At 38.2% G+C, this 17,334-nt stretch overlaps 1 protein-coding gene across 1 annotated transcript in view; it reads left to right on the top strand.

Moving 5' to 3' along the window:
* Window positions 1-17,334, top strand: part of Itgb1 (integrin subunit beta 1) — a 49,389-nt gene that overhangs the window by 10,337 nt on the left and 21,718 nt on the right. Inside the window, exons 2-4 of the mRNA XM_052167208.1 lie at window positions 11,278-11,344; window positions 13,067-13,152; window positions 16,915-17,137. Coding sequence (XP_052023168.1) covers window positions 11,278-11,344; window positions 13,067-13,152; window positions 16,915-17,137 — 376 coding nt within the window. The remainder of the gene's footprint in view (window positions 1-11,277; window positions 11,345-13,066; window positions 13,153-16,914; window positions 17,138-17,334) is intronic.

Here is a 17,334-nt window from a genome sequence, read left to right as displayed (position 1 = left end):
GATTTCATTTGTAAAGGGAGTGCACATCTTTAATCCCAGCACTTGTGAGGCAGAGGAAAGCAGATCTTTGTGGGTCTGAGGCCAGCCTGATCTACATTAAGAGTTCCAGGTCAGTCAGGGCTTTGTAATGAAACCCTGTCTTAGTAAAAGGAAATACCAGATAAGTTATTTATATTTTATTAAAAAATTAAGTGCTTAAAAGTTTAGAAGGGCTTAAGTATGGATAAAGAGAACTTTACTCTGAAGATTAAAATAGTTGTATAAATGTGGGGCTGTTTCTTCCTAAATTTGTAGCTATCCTAAGAATATTTTGCTCAGGGATGAATTATGCCACCTTAGATAAAAATTGAATATGCTTTTAAAAATATGAATGAGATGCTTTTGTGGGAACAAGACACAAAACCGGTATTCATTTAGAAATTAAGATAACTTGTTGGCCTCCATTCAATTTGAATGTTTATTAAATAACTCATAAGACATTATAAGCTTTTTTTTCCATGTGGTCTGAGGTAATTCTAACTCTACATAAAGTTCATCCTTACAAAATAGTAGCTAGGTAGGCCTTCAAAAAATATACTTGATGAAGCTCAAAATTAGGCTATAGCTTCTGAAACTCAGGTGACAGTTTCAGGTGACATCTGTTCATCTATAAAGCCCTTCAGATTCTTCATCTATAAAGCAGAGATAGTTTCCTTTCTGAACTCCTGAGTAATGTCAAAGGACAAGGTCGTATAATTTAATATATTCCAGCATAACATTTTGAGCATTATCTTTTTCCCTTTCCTTTCCTGCCTCAAACCTTCCCATATACTCTTCTGCTCTCCTTTAGATTCATAGCCTCTTTTTTTTCATAGCCTCTTTTTATACTGATTGTTACTGCATGCATATATGTGCTATATATATATATATATATATATATATATATATATATATATATATATATATATATATATATTTATTTATTTATTTATTTCAGGGCTGATTGTTTGGCGCTGGAAAGCCAATGGATATGTTCTTCTCTGCAGAGAGGACTAACTTTCCCTGTCCCAGCTTTCCTTAGTTGCCTATAGTTCTGGGCTTTTCTTAGTCCAGTTTGGCATGTTCATTGGCGTCATCTTTGTTTAGCTGATGTTTGGGCATTCATATTGGAGAAGCTTCATGAATGTAGCTTCTGATGTTATTAGGAAATACGAGCTAACAGCAAATGTTCTGATCTTCTGACTCTACTGTCTTTCTGCTGCCTCTTGAATGTTCCCTGAACTTTGGGGGTGTTTTGTAGATGTATCCATTGGAACTGGGCTCCACAAATCTGTATTTTGAGTTTTTGTGGCTTTCTGTAGTAGTCTTGGGAAAGGGAAGTTTTGCAACTTATCTGTGCGCATAAGGGCATACATTTATAGATTTTTCTTAGTGATTATGGTAGTTTGGTAAACTAGAGGTGGTAGATTCTCCTCCAGTAACTATGACTTCACAAGAACTGAGTAGTTAGCTAGATTTTCAGTAGCAAGCATGGTTTCTCTGTTGTTGAGAAAGTGTTACGTTCAATTAGACTTAATAATTATTGTCAGTTAGACAGTAACCAACCAGGTTACCTCCATGATGCCATGCTGTTTGTTGTTGTGGTTTGTAGACATCAAACCACAGTCCTACTGTAGGTAGGACTATTGTTTTCTTCCCGCTTTTGGAAACTTGCATGGTCCTTTTTGGTACCATGACAGCTTGTCCCTCAAGGAAAGGGCATTCAGGTTGAATATTATCTTTGAGCCAAGTACTTAGTACAATATCTGTGAATAAGACATTAAAATCTTGTTCTCTTGCCCCACTCCCACCCTGCCTGATCCATTGGTGGGAAAGACCAATATTAAAAGTAGTTACAGATGAGTAAAATATTAGAGTATACCTCCATAAATTAGTATGTACAGTAGTTGCTGGGCCCACATCTCTTCTCCATAGTGCTATTGCCCATTTCCTGTGTCCTCATTTATCCTGGTTTCCAACTTGAGGAATTGATAGGGGAGTGTCTTTGTTGTGTCAAAAACTAGTGCTGCCCATATTCAGAGTGATACATTCCCAGTAGTCTGAGTGACTGCTCTGCTCCAGAGTGACCTGTCTTTATCATTTGTCTTTTTCCTTTCCAGGTCTTTGCTACTTTTAGTCAGCTCTCAGCTTTCTTCTCTTCCTGAGTTTTCATTTCTTCATAATAACATGCATGTCCATTTGAATAATGATCTCTTCTGTGCATATATCTTAAGTCCAGCTATCACCTGAGATCCACATCTGTGTCCCCACTTTCCTTAATTAAACAAATACCGGAGCTTGTAAGTAATCACCTTAATCACCTAACTGTAGACTTGCTTGCATTTCCTCATTGGTGTTGTGTACATTTTGACACAGTGGACTTTTTTTTTTTTTTTAAGATACAGTCTCATCCTCTCACCATTAATTTCATGCTGGCCTTTGATTGTCATTCTTGCTTTACTTTTTTTCATGAGTGTTTGGATTATAGACATGAGACAATACGTCTGACATATGTGATAACACTCTGCCTGCCTGTAAGGCGTTAGCCTTGTCCCTATCCTGGTCTCCACTAATTTTCTGCTGTGTTTATATAATCATGTTCTATCTTGCCACAGGCTTTTCTGTTTCTCAACTATGACAATAAGCAAAATTTAACCTCTTGTAATCTGGCTCCTGCCTGCATGTTTGCGCTTAACTCAGTTCCTGCTGTTTTCAGTGCATAATGCAAATCTTAGAACTACTTTTAAGATTTTAAAAATATAATGTATATTTATGATAAAGATTTTTGTGGTTGCTTGAATGAAAATGGCCCCCATAGGCTCATAGGAAGTGGCACTATGGAGTAGTGCCTTTGTTGGAGTAGGTGTGGCCTTGTTGGAGGAATTATGTCACTTGGGGTGGGTTTTGAGGTTTCAAGTGCTCAAGCCAGCCCCAGTGTCATTCTCTCTTCCTGCTGCTTGCTGATCCTGATGTAAAACTCTCAGCTACCTCTCCAACACCACGTGTACCTGTGCTACCATGCTTCTATTCTGCCATCTCCCTATAGTTAGACAGTTGGGTGTCTTTATACACCATCTCCTGTGTTGATGGAAAATACAACTTGTACCTCAAAAGGGATAGTGCATTCTAGAGCCAAATATGACTGACCTGAGAACACAGATTTAGGTTACCCTGGATTCCATGTTCCAGTTTGATATGTAGTTTTATGTAACAGAACAAAGAAAACCATAAATCAAGATACTTTCCAAGTATAGTGATGGAAAGAAATGTTAGAGAGATGGGTTAAAACAAAGTAGGGAAATCTGGCTTCAGATGCTAGCTGGTGGAAGCTGCTTGTCTACTAAGTTAATACATTCCAAAAGATAACTAGAACTCTGTTTCTACATTCCAAATGGAGGCCTGTATTGGTTACTTTGCTGTCGCAGTGATAAAATGCCATGACCAAGATAATTTAAGGAAGAGTTTGTTTTGGTTTATGGTTTCAGAAGAGTAGGAATCCATCATGCTAGAGTAGAATGACAGCTTTAATAAGAAGCTGAGAGATCACATCTTCAACCACAAACATGAAGCTGAGAACAAACTGGAAGTGGTACAAGTCTTTTAATTTCAAAGCCCGTTCCCAGTGATATGTTTTCTCTAGCCATACTAAATTTTCTTAATAGGGATCCCACATAGGGATCAAGTGTTCAGATACCTGAGCCCATGGGGGACATTTCTAATGCAAGCCACCATAAGGACAATAGATGGCTATTAAGAGGGTAAAGATGGCACAAGATTTCTTTTAGCTCTGAACTTGCAACATTCCAAATTCACCAGTCATTGAAGATTAATCAGTCAATCAGCTTCACAGATGGTTCAGTTTGAAATGCAGCTTCTTTTGGAGACTTTGACTTACAGTTTCTACTCTTGGGCAAGCATCACATTTTATATATGTGGTAGCCACATTTTACTTATTAAATATCATTCATGTCTCCCATTTTTAGGAAAGGCTTATTAAGATCTGATGTAAATTAAGTTGATTAGTAGGCAAGTGAGCAGTCTTTAAGGGAAGAAGAATAATAGCTGGTATTATAGCTTCATCTATAAACCTGACACAAACCTAGAGTCATCTGGAAAGAGGGGAACTTCAGTGGAAGAGTATACTTCATTGGATTGGCTTGCGGGTGTTTTTCTGGGGGCATTTTATTGATTGCTAATTGATATAGGTGGACTCATCCCACTACCAGCTGTGCTGACCCTAGACTGGTAGACCTGGGCTGATATAGTTACCTGGGCAAACCAGAGGAAGCAGCTCAGCAAACAGTGTTCCTCTATGAGTAAGCTCCTGTGCTGACTTCCTTCAGTGATGGACCTGGAAGTATAAAACCTTTACACTTCCTTTTCTCCCCATGTTGGTTTTTGTCAGGTGTTTTATCACAGCAACATAAAGCAAACTAGAACATATGGTCAAAGCTATTAAGGGGAGAAAAAAAAATCCTAGATTATATCATTAAAATCTAATAGCCATTAAGATCTAGATCTTTTTTTTTAAAGATTTATTTATTTTATGGATATGAGTACACTGTAGTTGTCTTCAGACACACCAGAAGATCTCACGATAGATGGTTGTGAGCTATCATGTGGATCTCACGATAGATGGTTGTGAGCTATCATGTGGATGCTGGGAATTGAACTCAGGACCTCTGGAAGAGCAGCCAGTGCTCTTAACTGCTGAGCTATCTCTCCAGCCCCAGATCTAATTTTTAACTGTCTATATTTGACATGACATGGGATCTATATTAGAGTAATATATAAATTTTAAAATAATCAAGAATATTGTCTGGACTAATGGAGTGAAGTTAATAGCAGCAGCAACAGCAGCAGCAGCAGCAACAACAACAACCTTGTAGTAGTCTAATTGGTTGGATCTAGTTAATTTTCCCTTAGGAAAGGCTTCATTATAGGTGGTTTTTTTTTTTTTTTTGGCAGTAATAATTTGGATTTAAAATATGCTACTCTCAAACTGGAGGGTGGGTTTTTGTTTTTTGTTGTTGTTGAAATGTTTTTTTCAATTGAAAAACTAGATTTCTTTAGTCCAAATAAAACCAAACAATGAGTTTTTTTCTTAAAAACACAAAGAAGACTCTTGAATGTTCTAAACATGAAAACAAGATTTAAATAAGGTAGATGTTTAGGATAAGTAAACAGTCATACAAAAATGATTATGAAAGGAAGGATATTTTCATAAATTCATTAAAACTAAGATTAGCATCGATTTATCACTTAGGAGTATACGAAGTAAAATACTAAATACCACAAACAAAGATACCTAATTCTAAAAGGATTTTGAGAAACATAAAAAGTTAGAGAAATATTTAATTACATGGGACACTTGAGTATCAACCAGAATTTCTGAATAAAATTATGAACGGTGTTACATATTTAATGTAAGAAATGTGAATCAGAAAGCTGATTTATTTGTAATCTAGGGGTAGGTGAGATGTATCTGGATAGAATCTTTTTGTTCAGTCAGAATGGAGTTGTTTATGAAATAAATATCTGTTTTTTTTTTTTTTACTCTGAAAAAGCTTGTAACTAGTTCTGCATTTTAGTTATCGCAATTAAAAGTATTTGTTTTTGTAAGCGATCTTTTGTTAATGTTTTAAAGAGTGTATCAGAATAGATCAATTCTTAATTAATCAGAATAGATTAATACTTATTGTTATAAACAGAATCAAGCCCCCCCCCCTGTTTTATCTAAGGTTATTGAATTTTGACTTTAAAAATTTGATAAGGCAAACACACACACCCAAGACCATATTCACTTTCTGTAAGGTTCATTTTGACTATACAACATACTTTAAGCTTTAATTTTCATCTATTTTTACTTTGGAACAATCTTTATCTTACTAAAGTTCTTTCATACCCCAAAGCATTTTTTCTTTCACTTTATTTAACCAAAAATGTGTGAGTCAGTCAGTCAGTCTGTCTGTCTGTCTGTCTGTCTCTCTCTCTCTCTCTCTCTCTCTCTCTCTCACACACACACACACACACACACAGCTTTTCTATATTAATTAATTAATTTTGAGATAGGGTCTTGGAACTTCCATACCAGGTTGTCCTAAAACTCAAGAGATCCATCTGCCTTTGCCTCCTCAGTGCTAGGATCAAAGGCATATGCCATCACTCATGGCTTAGAAAACATTTTTTAATAAGATATTTTTAAATGAAAACTCACAAAGAGGGTGCATCTAAAGCATACAAAACATATGTTATTTTAAATTCCCAATAGTTATAAATACAGGTTAAGCATTTATAGGTCAGGCAATGGTGGTATATATCTTTAATCCCAGCATTTGGGAGGCAGAGACAGATCTCTGAGTTTGAGGCCAGCCAAGTCTACAAAGTGAGTTCCAGGACAGCCAAACTTACATAGAGAAACCTTGTCTTGACAAACCAAATCAAACCAAAAAACATAGTCTTGTTTTCTTAACCAATTTAATTATTTGTTAAAGATTTGAGTGTAACAGGCACTTTGAACTGTTTTTGTTGAAAAAAATTCTTATTAGGGTTTGGTATTTTTGTCTTATTTCTTTTCAGACCACCTTTTATCTTTGTATTAAATGTTATTATTTAACACGGGTTTTATCTAAACCTTTATATTTCTTTAAAATTAAAAACAGATGAAAAATGGTGTCGAGTATATTAGTATGATATAACACATTAAATTTATTTATATAGGGCCAGAGAGAGGCCCCAGTGGTTAAGAGCACTTGAAGCTCTTGCAGAGGACCTGGGTTTGGTTTCCATATCCCTATATGATGGTTAATTACCATTTGGGACTCCAGTTTCAGGTGTTTGCACCACCTTCTGGCTTCAATGGGCACTTCAGGCATGTGGTACAGATACATACAGGCAAAATATCCATATACATAAAATAAATAACATCTTTAAAAAACAGATTATCTGTAAACTGTCTGTTGATGTCTGTCTGCTATGCTACCGCTCAGGGCCATGTTGGGCCTGTACTGAAACCTGAAGCCATGTTGATGTCTGTAGTCTGTACTGCTGCTGAGAGCCATGACAGTGCCCATGGTCCTTGTTGCAGCTGAGAGCTGTGTTGATAGTCTGTACTTTCACCGGAGACCATGCTGAGTGAGATCTGTGGTCCATGTTGACATCAGAGGCCATGTGGATATCTATCCATGATCTGTGCTTCTGCTGAGTATTAAAGGCAAGGAAGCCTCTTTTGCAGTGGTATTGACAACTGCAGATTCACATTTGAGAATGAGAGACATAGAAGGTTTCTGTGACAAGGCTCCTTCCCTTACCTCACCCCACCCCTAAAAAGAAACAGCCTAGACAGGAAGCCATTAATGATAACTCTTAAAAATTGTTATAGAGATGCTGAAGTATACTCTTTACAGTTGATAGCTTCTAGCAACGTGAAGAAGTTTTCTTTAAGGGACTAGTTACTGGGCATTTGGTTGTGCTCCATTAAGTATATGGACAATACAAATGTATATGGACTTGGTGTAGGTTTTTTTGTTGTTCTTTTTTTGCAGGAGGGTTACAAGGGTTGGGAGTAAGTCTGGGAGGACTGGGAAGTGTGATTGGGTTTCCATGCATATATTCACACATATATACAAACATTAGATCTAAAGTACACAGGTAAGTCATCCTCTTAATCCTTTGAATAAAGGGTTTAGCATCTCAAAGGAGGGCAATTATCTGATAGGAAAAATTAGAGCTTGGAGCAAGAGTAGGCAGCTTCTGCTTTGCCATCATGAACTATAACTCTGAAACCATAAGCCCAAAACAAACTCTTTCTTCGAAAAGTTGCCTTGGTCATGGTATCTTATCACAACAATAGAAAAATAACATAGATTCTTAGCTTTTGGGCAGATTGAAGTAGACTGCTAAGTATACTCCAAAGGATAATTAGTGCTCTGTTTCTCCATTTGGAAGGATTTACCTAATGGTCCCCAAACTAATAATAGGTCATGTATAGAGGAAGGTGTTTTGGTTGTTTTTGTCAATTTGACACAAATCTAGACATACCTAGGAAGAGGGAATCTCAATGGGATGAATGCCCCTATTAGATTGATCCTCATCTGGGGGATATTTGTTGATTAGTGATTGAAGTGGGTGGACTTAGCCTACTGTGTGTGCTGTATCACCCCTGGGCAGGTCCAGGAGTATATAAGAAACCAGGCTGAGCCAGCTGCAATGACCAGGCCAGTAAGCAGCAGTTTTTCATGGTCTCTGCTGCAGTTCCTGGTTTCAGGTTCCTGCCCTGAGTTCATGATGATGGACTGTGACCTAGAAGCGAAAAAAAACCCTTTTCTCCTTAAGTTACTTTGGTCTTTAACATAGCAGTAGAAATCTAAGTAGGATAGCTGGCAATAAATGACTGTTAAGAAGGATGATGGCTCAAGATAGTTTGGCTCTGAACTTGGAACATTGCAAACTCTTCAGTCACTGCATTTCAAATCAGCATTGCAGAAGATCAGTTTGAAATGCAGTTTCTTTCTGAAGACTTTATACTCATCCCCTTCACAGAAATGATTATATTGTATTGTAATTGTTTACATTTTTTTAATCTATGAATTGATAGTTTCTTGAGGCAGTATTTGTATTTCTAGAGATATAAATATTCCTAGATAAACAACCTGGCATGACAGCCTGAAGAAGGACCTTCAGAGGTTAAGAGAGCAAGCCAGTAGAGAACAGGGGACAGTTAGAAAGAAGGCTGGGAAGAATTGACCTATTTTCCATTTTTCTGCTGTGATAAAACACTCTGACCCAAAGCAACCTGGGGAAGGGTTTATTTTATAGTCAAGTTTATAAGTGAACAGATGAAGGCTGTAAGGTCAGGCCTGAGAAGATTTCTTTTTCAGGATTAGTCCATGCATAATAAGGAGTATCTGAATGTATTAGCTGTAGTAGTTTGGGGAGATGAAATGCAGACTAGACCAGTTAACAACTGGTTATGAAAAGCAAATAAAAAATTAGGACCATTTGTCATGGTGTTTTCTGTGTTGTCCTCCTCCTCTGATGAGTTGCTTTCAGTGAGATGCCATTGCTAGGGATGCCATTACGCACCTTTTCTCTGCATACGAGTCATTTGCTGACAGGCGTAACCCAAGGTTATAGGTTATAGCTTTAGGTTTGAGAAGGATATCCATGTGAACTGTGATGTAGTCTTTCTCAAGCCTTCCCCCACTCTGCCTCATGGTCAGATTCTAGTTGTGCTGCCTCCCTCAGGGCCACTCTTATGGTCTCAGTCTCATACTCCCAGCTTTTGCTTTCTCTTGTTACTGTCTTTGTCCTTAGAGTTCTGCTGAATTCTTACTTCTTCCTGTCCCTAAAACCCAGAGTTTATGAAAGCCACCAAGCAATAGCTCCTCTGTTTCCTGTTGGCTTACAGACCCTTACAGAAGAGTTGATGACTGTCTCTAAGATGTTTGGAGACAGTCCTATTCTCTAAGCTGTTCTTGAACTAGAACTGTGTTTTGTTGACTTCTGAGCTTGGCACACTTCCAGAAGCATGAGGGCCTTAGTAGCTTCTTTGGCCTATCAGGATACGTAGAAGCAGAGGTCTCTGGCACTTAGAGTAATGGTTTAAAGTAATGTACCTCAGAATATTGGGGAACATTATCTTTTTCATTCTATCATAGTTTGTCTCTCTGACTTGTAGGTATTTTGGAAGATTTCTCAAGGCTGATCAGCAAGTAGTAAAGTAACCTGAAGTAGTATATCCATTCTCATACTTTGATCATCTACTTCCACAGGAATGGCATTTTCTCTGTCCTTAGTCATCAGTGGCTATATTTAAATTGTTGAGAATTTTAACCTGTATTGATTTACTACATTGGCTTTAGGTAGACCTTAGAACATCATACTTTTGTGACACTCAGGTTTTATTCACCTCTTGGATGCAGTCCCAAGCCATCTGCATCAGCCGTTAGCCCCAGGAGAGACTCATTTCCTGGAATAAGCGTTATTGAGGGTGGATGACTCCTAGAGCTACCTATCTTGTCTCTGGGAAGTCTGCATGAGCAGTGGAACAGAAGTGTTTATCTCAAGATTAGGACCATGTCTCACTGCACAGTAGCATGTCTGCCTTTATTTCTCATATGAAAGGGGCCTGAGACCAAAACAAAGTTTTCTGTGCTTTAGGAAGAACTGTTTCTTTAAAAGAAATATTCAGGGTTAATATAGAATTTAAAGAGCTTTTTTTTTTTTTTTTTTTTTTTTTTTTTTTTTTAAAGATAGGTCTTGAACTTACCATGTAGAGAAGAATGATGACTTCTGATTCTTCTGCCTCTACTTTCCCAATGTTCATTCTTTTCCTGGGTCTCAAGGCAGAATTTTGCTATATAGATCAGACTTGCCTTAAACTTACGGTAATCCTCCTGCCTCTGCCTCTTAAATTCTGGGATTATATGCCCCTGCAGCATTCCTTGCTCTCCTTTCATTCTGTGGGTGAGTCAGATGTATATGCGTGTGCACTAGACTAGAAGTGTCAATGAACATAAGGCAATTGACATGTTACCTGACTAGTCTGCAATCTTAGCCATCTCTGAACATATTTGGTTAGGAATGAAAACATTGCTTGAATAGAAGTAGAGAGAGTGATTAGAAATTGCCTGTTTAGCATACAGAGTATTACCTGAACTCCCCCTTCCCCACTTTCCATCCCTGAGATTCTGAAGGACACTACAGACTCTTGGCTTAGTAAGGCATTTTTTTGTGGAAAGTTGATGGGATCAAGCTGTGTATTTTGCCAATTCTATGCGTAATTTTCTTACAAAAGAAAAAAAAAAACCAGGAAAGCACACAGAACCACTGAGTCAGAGCCTTGCAAATGATGTTGTGTTTTAGCCTGAGGAGTAATAAAAACTCTGAGGTTCTGAGGTAACTGGGCCTCTGGATGTGCCTATTAGGATGAGAGCCCCAGGAGACTGTGTAGATGGACATTCTATAGGACAAGCTACCACAGCTTTCTGCTGTAGGAATGCTAACGTCAGTTTCTTTAGGATGTGTATAATTTTGAAATGTTTAATTGAATGCTAAGACATTTTATTTAGAGACGACAAACACATTCTACAAGTGTGGTATAAAGTGTTGGAGTAGTGTGGGTGAAAAGTAACCATCTATAAGAAAGGCAGATGACAGTGCAGAGAAGTTTGGGGAGAAATAGATTGAGAGGAAAAAGAAGGGAAGGTGGGACATAATATTTTCTCTGTCAATAATAATACACATTTTCTGTTATAGATGAATTTGCAACTGGTTTTCTGGATTGGATTGATCAGCTTGATTTGTTCTGTATTTGGCCAAACAGGTAAAAAAAAAAAGTTGTTGGTTTTGTTTTTTTGTTTTTTTGTTTTTTTGTTTTTTTATTTCAGCATCTTGTATCAATAGTTGTTGGTCAGCTAGATTCTGGAGGGGAGTGCAACCCTCCATTAGATCACAGTACTACTGAAAAATTGTAGCACCCATCTCACTGTGAGTGAAAAGCAGAGGTTTCCAAGGAGCCTGCAGGGGTCCTCATCATCCCTGACTTCAGTGTGAGGATTGTGAGATCCCAGATGACAGTATGTCATAGACCACACAAAAAGTTCTTGGAGAATGTGAGAGTGCTGGAGAGGGACCAGAACAAAGACAGAGACATGTAATACATTTAGAAGCAAATAAAGTAAACACGTACCTTGGTGGATTACAACAAAAGTGTGTCCATTAGTATCTAAAAAGTGAAAATAGGCTGGGCATGATGGTACATGCCTGTAATCCCAGCACTTGGGAGGCAGAAATAGACAGGAGGATCATGAATTTTAGGCTAGCCCATGCTAGATACAACTCCCCTTTCTCCCACCCTCCAATTTAAAAAAATTCTAGAGGGTTGGCATATAGTTCAATCAAAGATCTCTGTCCTGAGCAGGCAAAACAAAACAAAACAAAAAACAACCCCAAAACCAAAAACAACAAAAATCCAGAGAGGGGAGAGGGGAGAGGGGAGAGGGGAGAGGGGAGAGGGGAGAGGGGAGAGGGGAGAGGGGAGAGGGGAGAGGGGAGAGAGAGGGGGGAAAAATGAGGAGGAGGAAGAAGACGACGACGAAGAAGAACAACAACCCAAGAGTTTACTTTCTAGAAGAAGCTCTTGTTCTGTGATCAAGAAGTCTTATATCAGCATATCTATAAGAGCAGGGAGCAAGCTGAAGATGGTTTAAATTTCTCTGGCAACCATGACCATTTATACTGGAATAATGGATACATGGTTCTACTGTCTAAATCTTAAAAATGCAAAGTATATAAAATAATTAGAATTATCTGACCTCAGGATGGACATGTGAAAATGATGAAAGATACTGAGTAGGAAACGATAAATAAAATCTACCGTCCCCAGAAACTGTATCCTGAGGACCACACCTAAAATTGGTAGGGTGGTTATCTTTTAGTGAGTAGATTGTGGGCGATCTCTAAATTTTTTACTTCAAGCATAGTTTATATTCTAATCAGAAAACTGGAGACTTTACTAGTATTTACTACAAGAAAAAAATGTGTCAGTCTAGATTGAGTCAAAGAAACAAAAACTCAGTTGGTTACAGGTTGGATGAATATGGACTTGGCAGTTATTTAACATACTAAAAGTGGAATGGAAGCCCTGAAGACACGTATGTAGTATGGTCATGAGATTGTAAGTCATAGGAAAAGGCAAAAGCTGGCCTTGGTATAAGAGTACAAGGACATTTATAACCTTGCAGAACAATAGGTGCTGTGATTACAACACTTTCTGCTGGTGTGTAGCTAGACTAATGGTACTTAGTGTGTCTTGCAACAGACAAGATGACTGCCCTTTGTGGTTCTCAGTGTCAGGGGGATCCTATTCCATTAGGTTTTCTTTGGAGTAGCCTAGCTTAGTAACTAGGCTGCATATGTGCATTTTTAACATGTATGTTTATTTGCATATTCCTGGTCTCTGTCTTTATTGTGATCTATTCATTTTTTCTTTGAAATTCTAAAGTTACTGAAAAGTACAGTTTTTTTTTTGTTTCCTTTTTAACAGATAAAAATAGATGTTTAAAAGCAAATGCCAAATCTTGTGGAGAATGTATACAAGCAGGGCCAAATTGTGGGTGGTGTACAAATACGGTAAGATTTCTGATTCTGTTCTAATTATTCTCTGATTTTTAGCCTTATTCAGAGCCTTGTCCTTGGGAAGTACCAGATAAGATATACCATTTTAATTAATGTTTATTAAATAGTGTATAGAATAATAGTGTCAGAATTATGCTGTTTGACAAAATATGTGCCTTAGTTAATTTTGAATTGTGACCAAACACCATTATCAAGGCAACTTATAAAACAAACAAACAAACAAAACATTTAATTTGGGGGCTCAAAGCAGAATATCAGTCCATGGCCATCATGGCTTTGAGCATGGCAGCAGACAGACAGTTATGGAGCTGGGGCAGTAGTTAAAAGCTTACATCCTGATCGACAATATGAGGTAGAGAAAGCTAACTGGGAATGGTGTGGAATTTTGAAAGCTCAAAGCCTAACCTTAGTGAAAGGAAATGTATGCAAATTTTAGTTCAGAGTTTGCTTAAGATTTCTGTACTTTGTCCCGTATACAGTGCTTACTAAATTGCAGTGAATTAATTTGAGGTTATGTTAGGTCAAAGGTTCATTGTATATGTCTTCACTCAGGTGTTTGGAACCCATCATAACATGATCTGACAAAGTGAAAGATAAAATGAGAAGTTTTTATCTTATTTTGTCAGATTTTTTTTTTTTTTTTTTAATATTACAAATGGTATGCTGGAGTGAATTAGTGGAGTATTTAGGAAAGTCCAATGGAAGTTCTTGCTTTCCTTCTTTGGAAAATGAGGAATATAGCTCATACTTTACCAGTTGTTGCAGTTAGAAATGGTGGATTAAAAGAGGGGTGTTTACTTCAGAGGTTCTATTTATCTGGCAGCTGTGGACACTAACAGCATTCATTTTATGGGCCTATAGTTTATAGTTGAGACTTACCTAGTCAGAGCTGAATACTATAGCTTCTGAAATCTGAGGCATAACTTCTCAATTACTAAAGGTTCTTGTGGGATGTGTTCAGTGGGATTTTATTTGGGTGTTTGAGGCTTCTGATTGGTTAAATATTTGGGAATGGACCAGGCATCATGGCTCACATCTTTCATCCCAGCACACGGGAGGCAGAGGTAGGTGATCTCTGTGAGTTCAATGCCATTCTAATCTACAAAGCAATTTCCAGGACAGCCAGGGTTACACAGAAACCCTGTCTTGAAAGAAGAAGAACAACAACAAAACCAAAACCTAAACAAGCAAAAGGAAAAAGAGAATTCCCTCAGATCTTGTGCTTTGTTGGATTTTGAGATTTAAAAATAAACAGATTTCAGTTTTGATCTTTGACCCTGGTCATTCTTTCTAGGTATCTCTTTAATTGTGTGAATAGTCATATTCTTGCTATGTTACTTTAGCCTAAAAAAAAAAAAAAAAACCGAATAGCTTTTAACAACCATTGTCTGTTCCTAGTCTTGTGTTGTATATGTGCACATTCATATGTGTGCATTGAAAGTGAGCAAACAACAGATTATCTTCCCCTGTTGCTTTCCAACCTCCTCCTCTTCTTCTTCTTCTTCTTATTATTATTATTATTATTACTATTATTATTATTTTGTTACAGGATCTCTCATTGAACCTGGGGCTTGCTGTTTAGCTAGATTGGCTGACCACTGGGTCCCAGTCTGAGGACCTACTGTTTCTGTCCTCCATTACTGGGGGCCCAGTATGTTCACTGCCTTGTGCAGCTTTTATGTCAGTGCTAGGGATCAGAACTAAGGTCCTCATGTTTGCAAAGCAAGCACTTTACCTGTTAAGCCATCTTCCCAGTCCCCACCTTGTTTTTTGTATATTTATTCATACAATATTAGGACCTTTAAAAAAAGTTCAATGTTGTCTTAGGGTTTTACTGCTGTGAACAGACACCATTACTAAGGCAACTCTTATAAGGACAACATTTAATTGGGGCTGGCTTCCAGGTTCAGAGATTCAGTCCAGTATCATTAAGGCAGGAACATGGTAGTGTCCAGGTAGGCTGAGAGGTCTATATCTTCATCTGAAGGCTGCTAGGAGAAGATTGGCTCCCAGGGATCTGGGATGAGACTTTTAAAACCCATGCTCACCTGGGCCAGTCATGAGAGATTGGTTCGCCATAAGCAGGAACCAATCTCTGACACTATTAATACTATACTATGCTTCTAGGCAGGATCCTAGCATAACTGTCCTCTGAGAGGCTCTACCTAGCAGCCAATGGAAACAGATCCACAGCCACGCATGTGGAGTTCAGGGAGTCTTATGGAAGAGATGGGGAAAGAATTGGTAAATGCAAAGGGGATGGGGGCTCCACAAGAAGACCAACAGAGTTGACTAACCTGGACCTTTGGGAGCTTCCAGAGACTGAACTACATCAACCAAAGAGCTAGCATGGGCTGGAAGTGGGCTCCCTGCACATCTGTAGCAGATGTGCAGCTTGGTCTTCATGTGGGTTTCCCAACAACTGGAGCAGGGGCTGTTCCTGTACCTGTTACCTACATGTGTATCTCCTGGCTGGGCCACATTGTCTTGCCTTGGTGGGAAAGGGCACATATGACTCTGCAATGACTTGATGTGCCAGTGTAGGGTGGTGCCCAGGGTGGGGTGATTTTCTCTTCTCAGATGAAAGGGGAAGGACAGGAGCTGTGGAGGAGGGTATTGGAGGAGAGGATGCTGATATTAGGATGTTTAATGAATAAATAAATTAATGAAAAACCAGGAAAAAGAAAACCATGCTCACAATGACACACTTCTTCCAACAAGGCCATATGTACTTCCAACAAGGTCATACTTCCTAATAGTGCCACTCCTTGGGCCAAACACATTTAAACCATCACTAAGGTAAAATATAAAAAATCTGGGGAGAAAGCTGTGAGAAAAGAATTGTCTGCTCTTCCAGAAAACCCAGGGGTCTATTCTTAGCATCCACATGGTGGTTTACAGTCCCAGGGTATCTGACACCCTCTTCTGGCCTCTGTGGGGACTGCACACTTGTGGTATAGCGATGTACATGCAGGCAGGACACCTAAACAAATACAATTTAAGAAAAACAATAAAAATATCTTATTTAGTAGCAAGCATTTAAAAAATTTTTTAGCCAGTGATGGCACATGCCTCAATTTTAGCACTGGAAAGAAAGAAGTAGGCAGATATCTGAGTTTGAGGATAGCCTAGTCTATATAGAGTGAGCTCCAGGGCTACACAGAAACCTTGTCTCAAAAAAGCTTTTAGTCAGGAGAGTTTATGCTATGTTCTCTCTCTCTCTCTCTCTCTCTCTCTCTCTCTCTCTCTCTCTCTCTCTCCTCTCTCTCTCTCTCTCTCTCTCTCTCTCTCTCTCTCTCTCTCTCTCTCTCTCTCTTACACACACACACACACACACAATATTAATTGGCATGTATTTAGGCTAATGTGCTTTTCCTAAACATCTAGTTGTTTAAAATGCTGTGCTGGGAAGTCCTTCAAAGGACTTTTCTAAGAGAAAAAAAAATATTTTCTGATGTGTGGGCATATCCATAATTAGGTGCTGCTAATTATGCCAAGAACTGTAGGATATAGCTAGTATTGACACACTCTGAATTTGAAAGGTGGGACTTCTAAAATATGCCTAAAGCCTAGAGAAAGATAGTACTGTCTCAGTTGGTTTTACTTGTTTTTTTGTGTTATGATATGGATTTTGTTAAGCTAGAAATGAACTACCTTAGGTTAAGTCATTTGATTTTTGTAATTTGTTTACATGCAGTAAAAATACCAAAATGCTTGTTATACTTTTTTTGTTGATGTATTTTATATTTCATTTAGACATTTTTACAAGAAGGAATGCCTACTTCTGCACGATGTGATGATTTAGAAGCTTTGAAAAAGAAGGGATGCCAGCCAAGTGACATAGAGAATCCAAGAGGCTCCCAAACTATAAAGAAAAATAAAAATGTCACCAATCGCAGCAAAGGGATGGCAGAGAAGCTCCGGCCAGAAGACATTACTCAGATCCAGCCACAACAGCTGCTTTTAAAATTGCGATCAGGTACCTCTATCCCTATTTGAGTTTTCCATAGCAAGTTTATATAAGCCTTTTACCAGTCTTTGATGGTTCATTTGGGTAAACTGGTACCCAAAGATAGGACATAAGTTAAATTTTAGCAGACATAACCTCTTTTTTGTTGTTTTTTGAGATAGGGTTTCTCTCATGGAACTTGCTATGTAGACCAGGCTGGCTTTAGT

Source organism: Apodemus sylvaticus, chromosome 21 (genome assembly GCF_947179515.1).
Source record: "Apodemus sylvaticus chromosome 21, mApoSyl1.1, whole genome shotgun sequence".
In the NCBI taxonomy this organism is placed as follows: domain Eukaryota; kingdom Metazoa; phylum Chordata; class Mammalia; order Rodentia; family Muridae; genus Apodemus; species Apodemus sylvaticus.
Note: the sequence above shows the minus strand (reverse complement) of the source record. Positions and strands in the feature narration are given on the sequence as shown.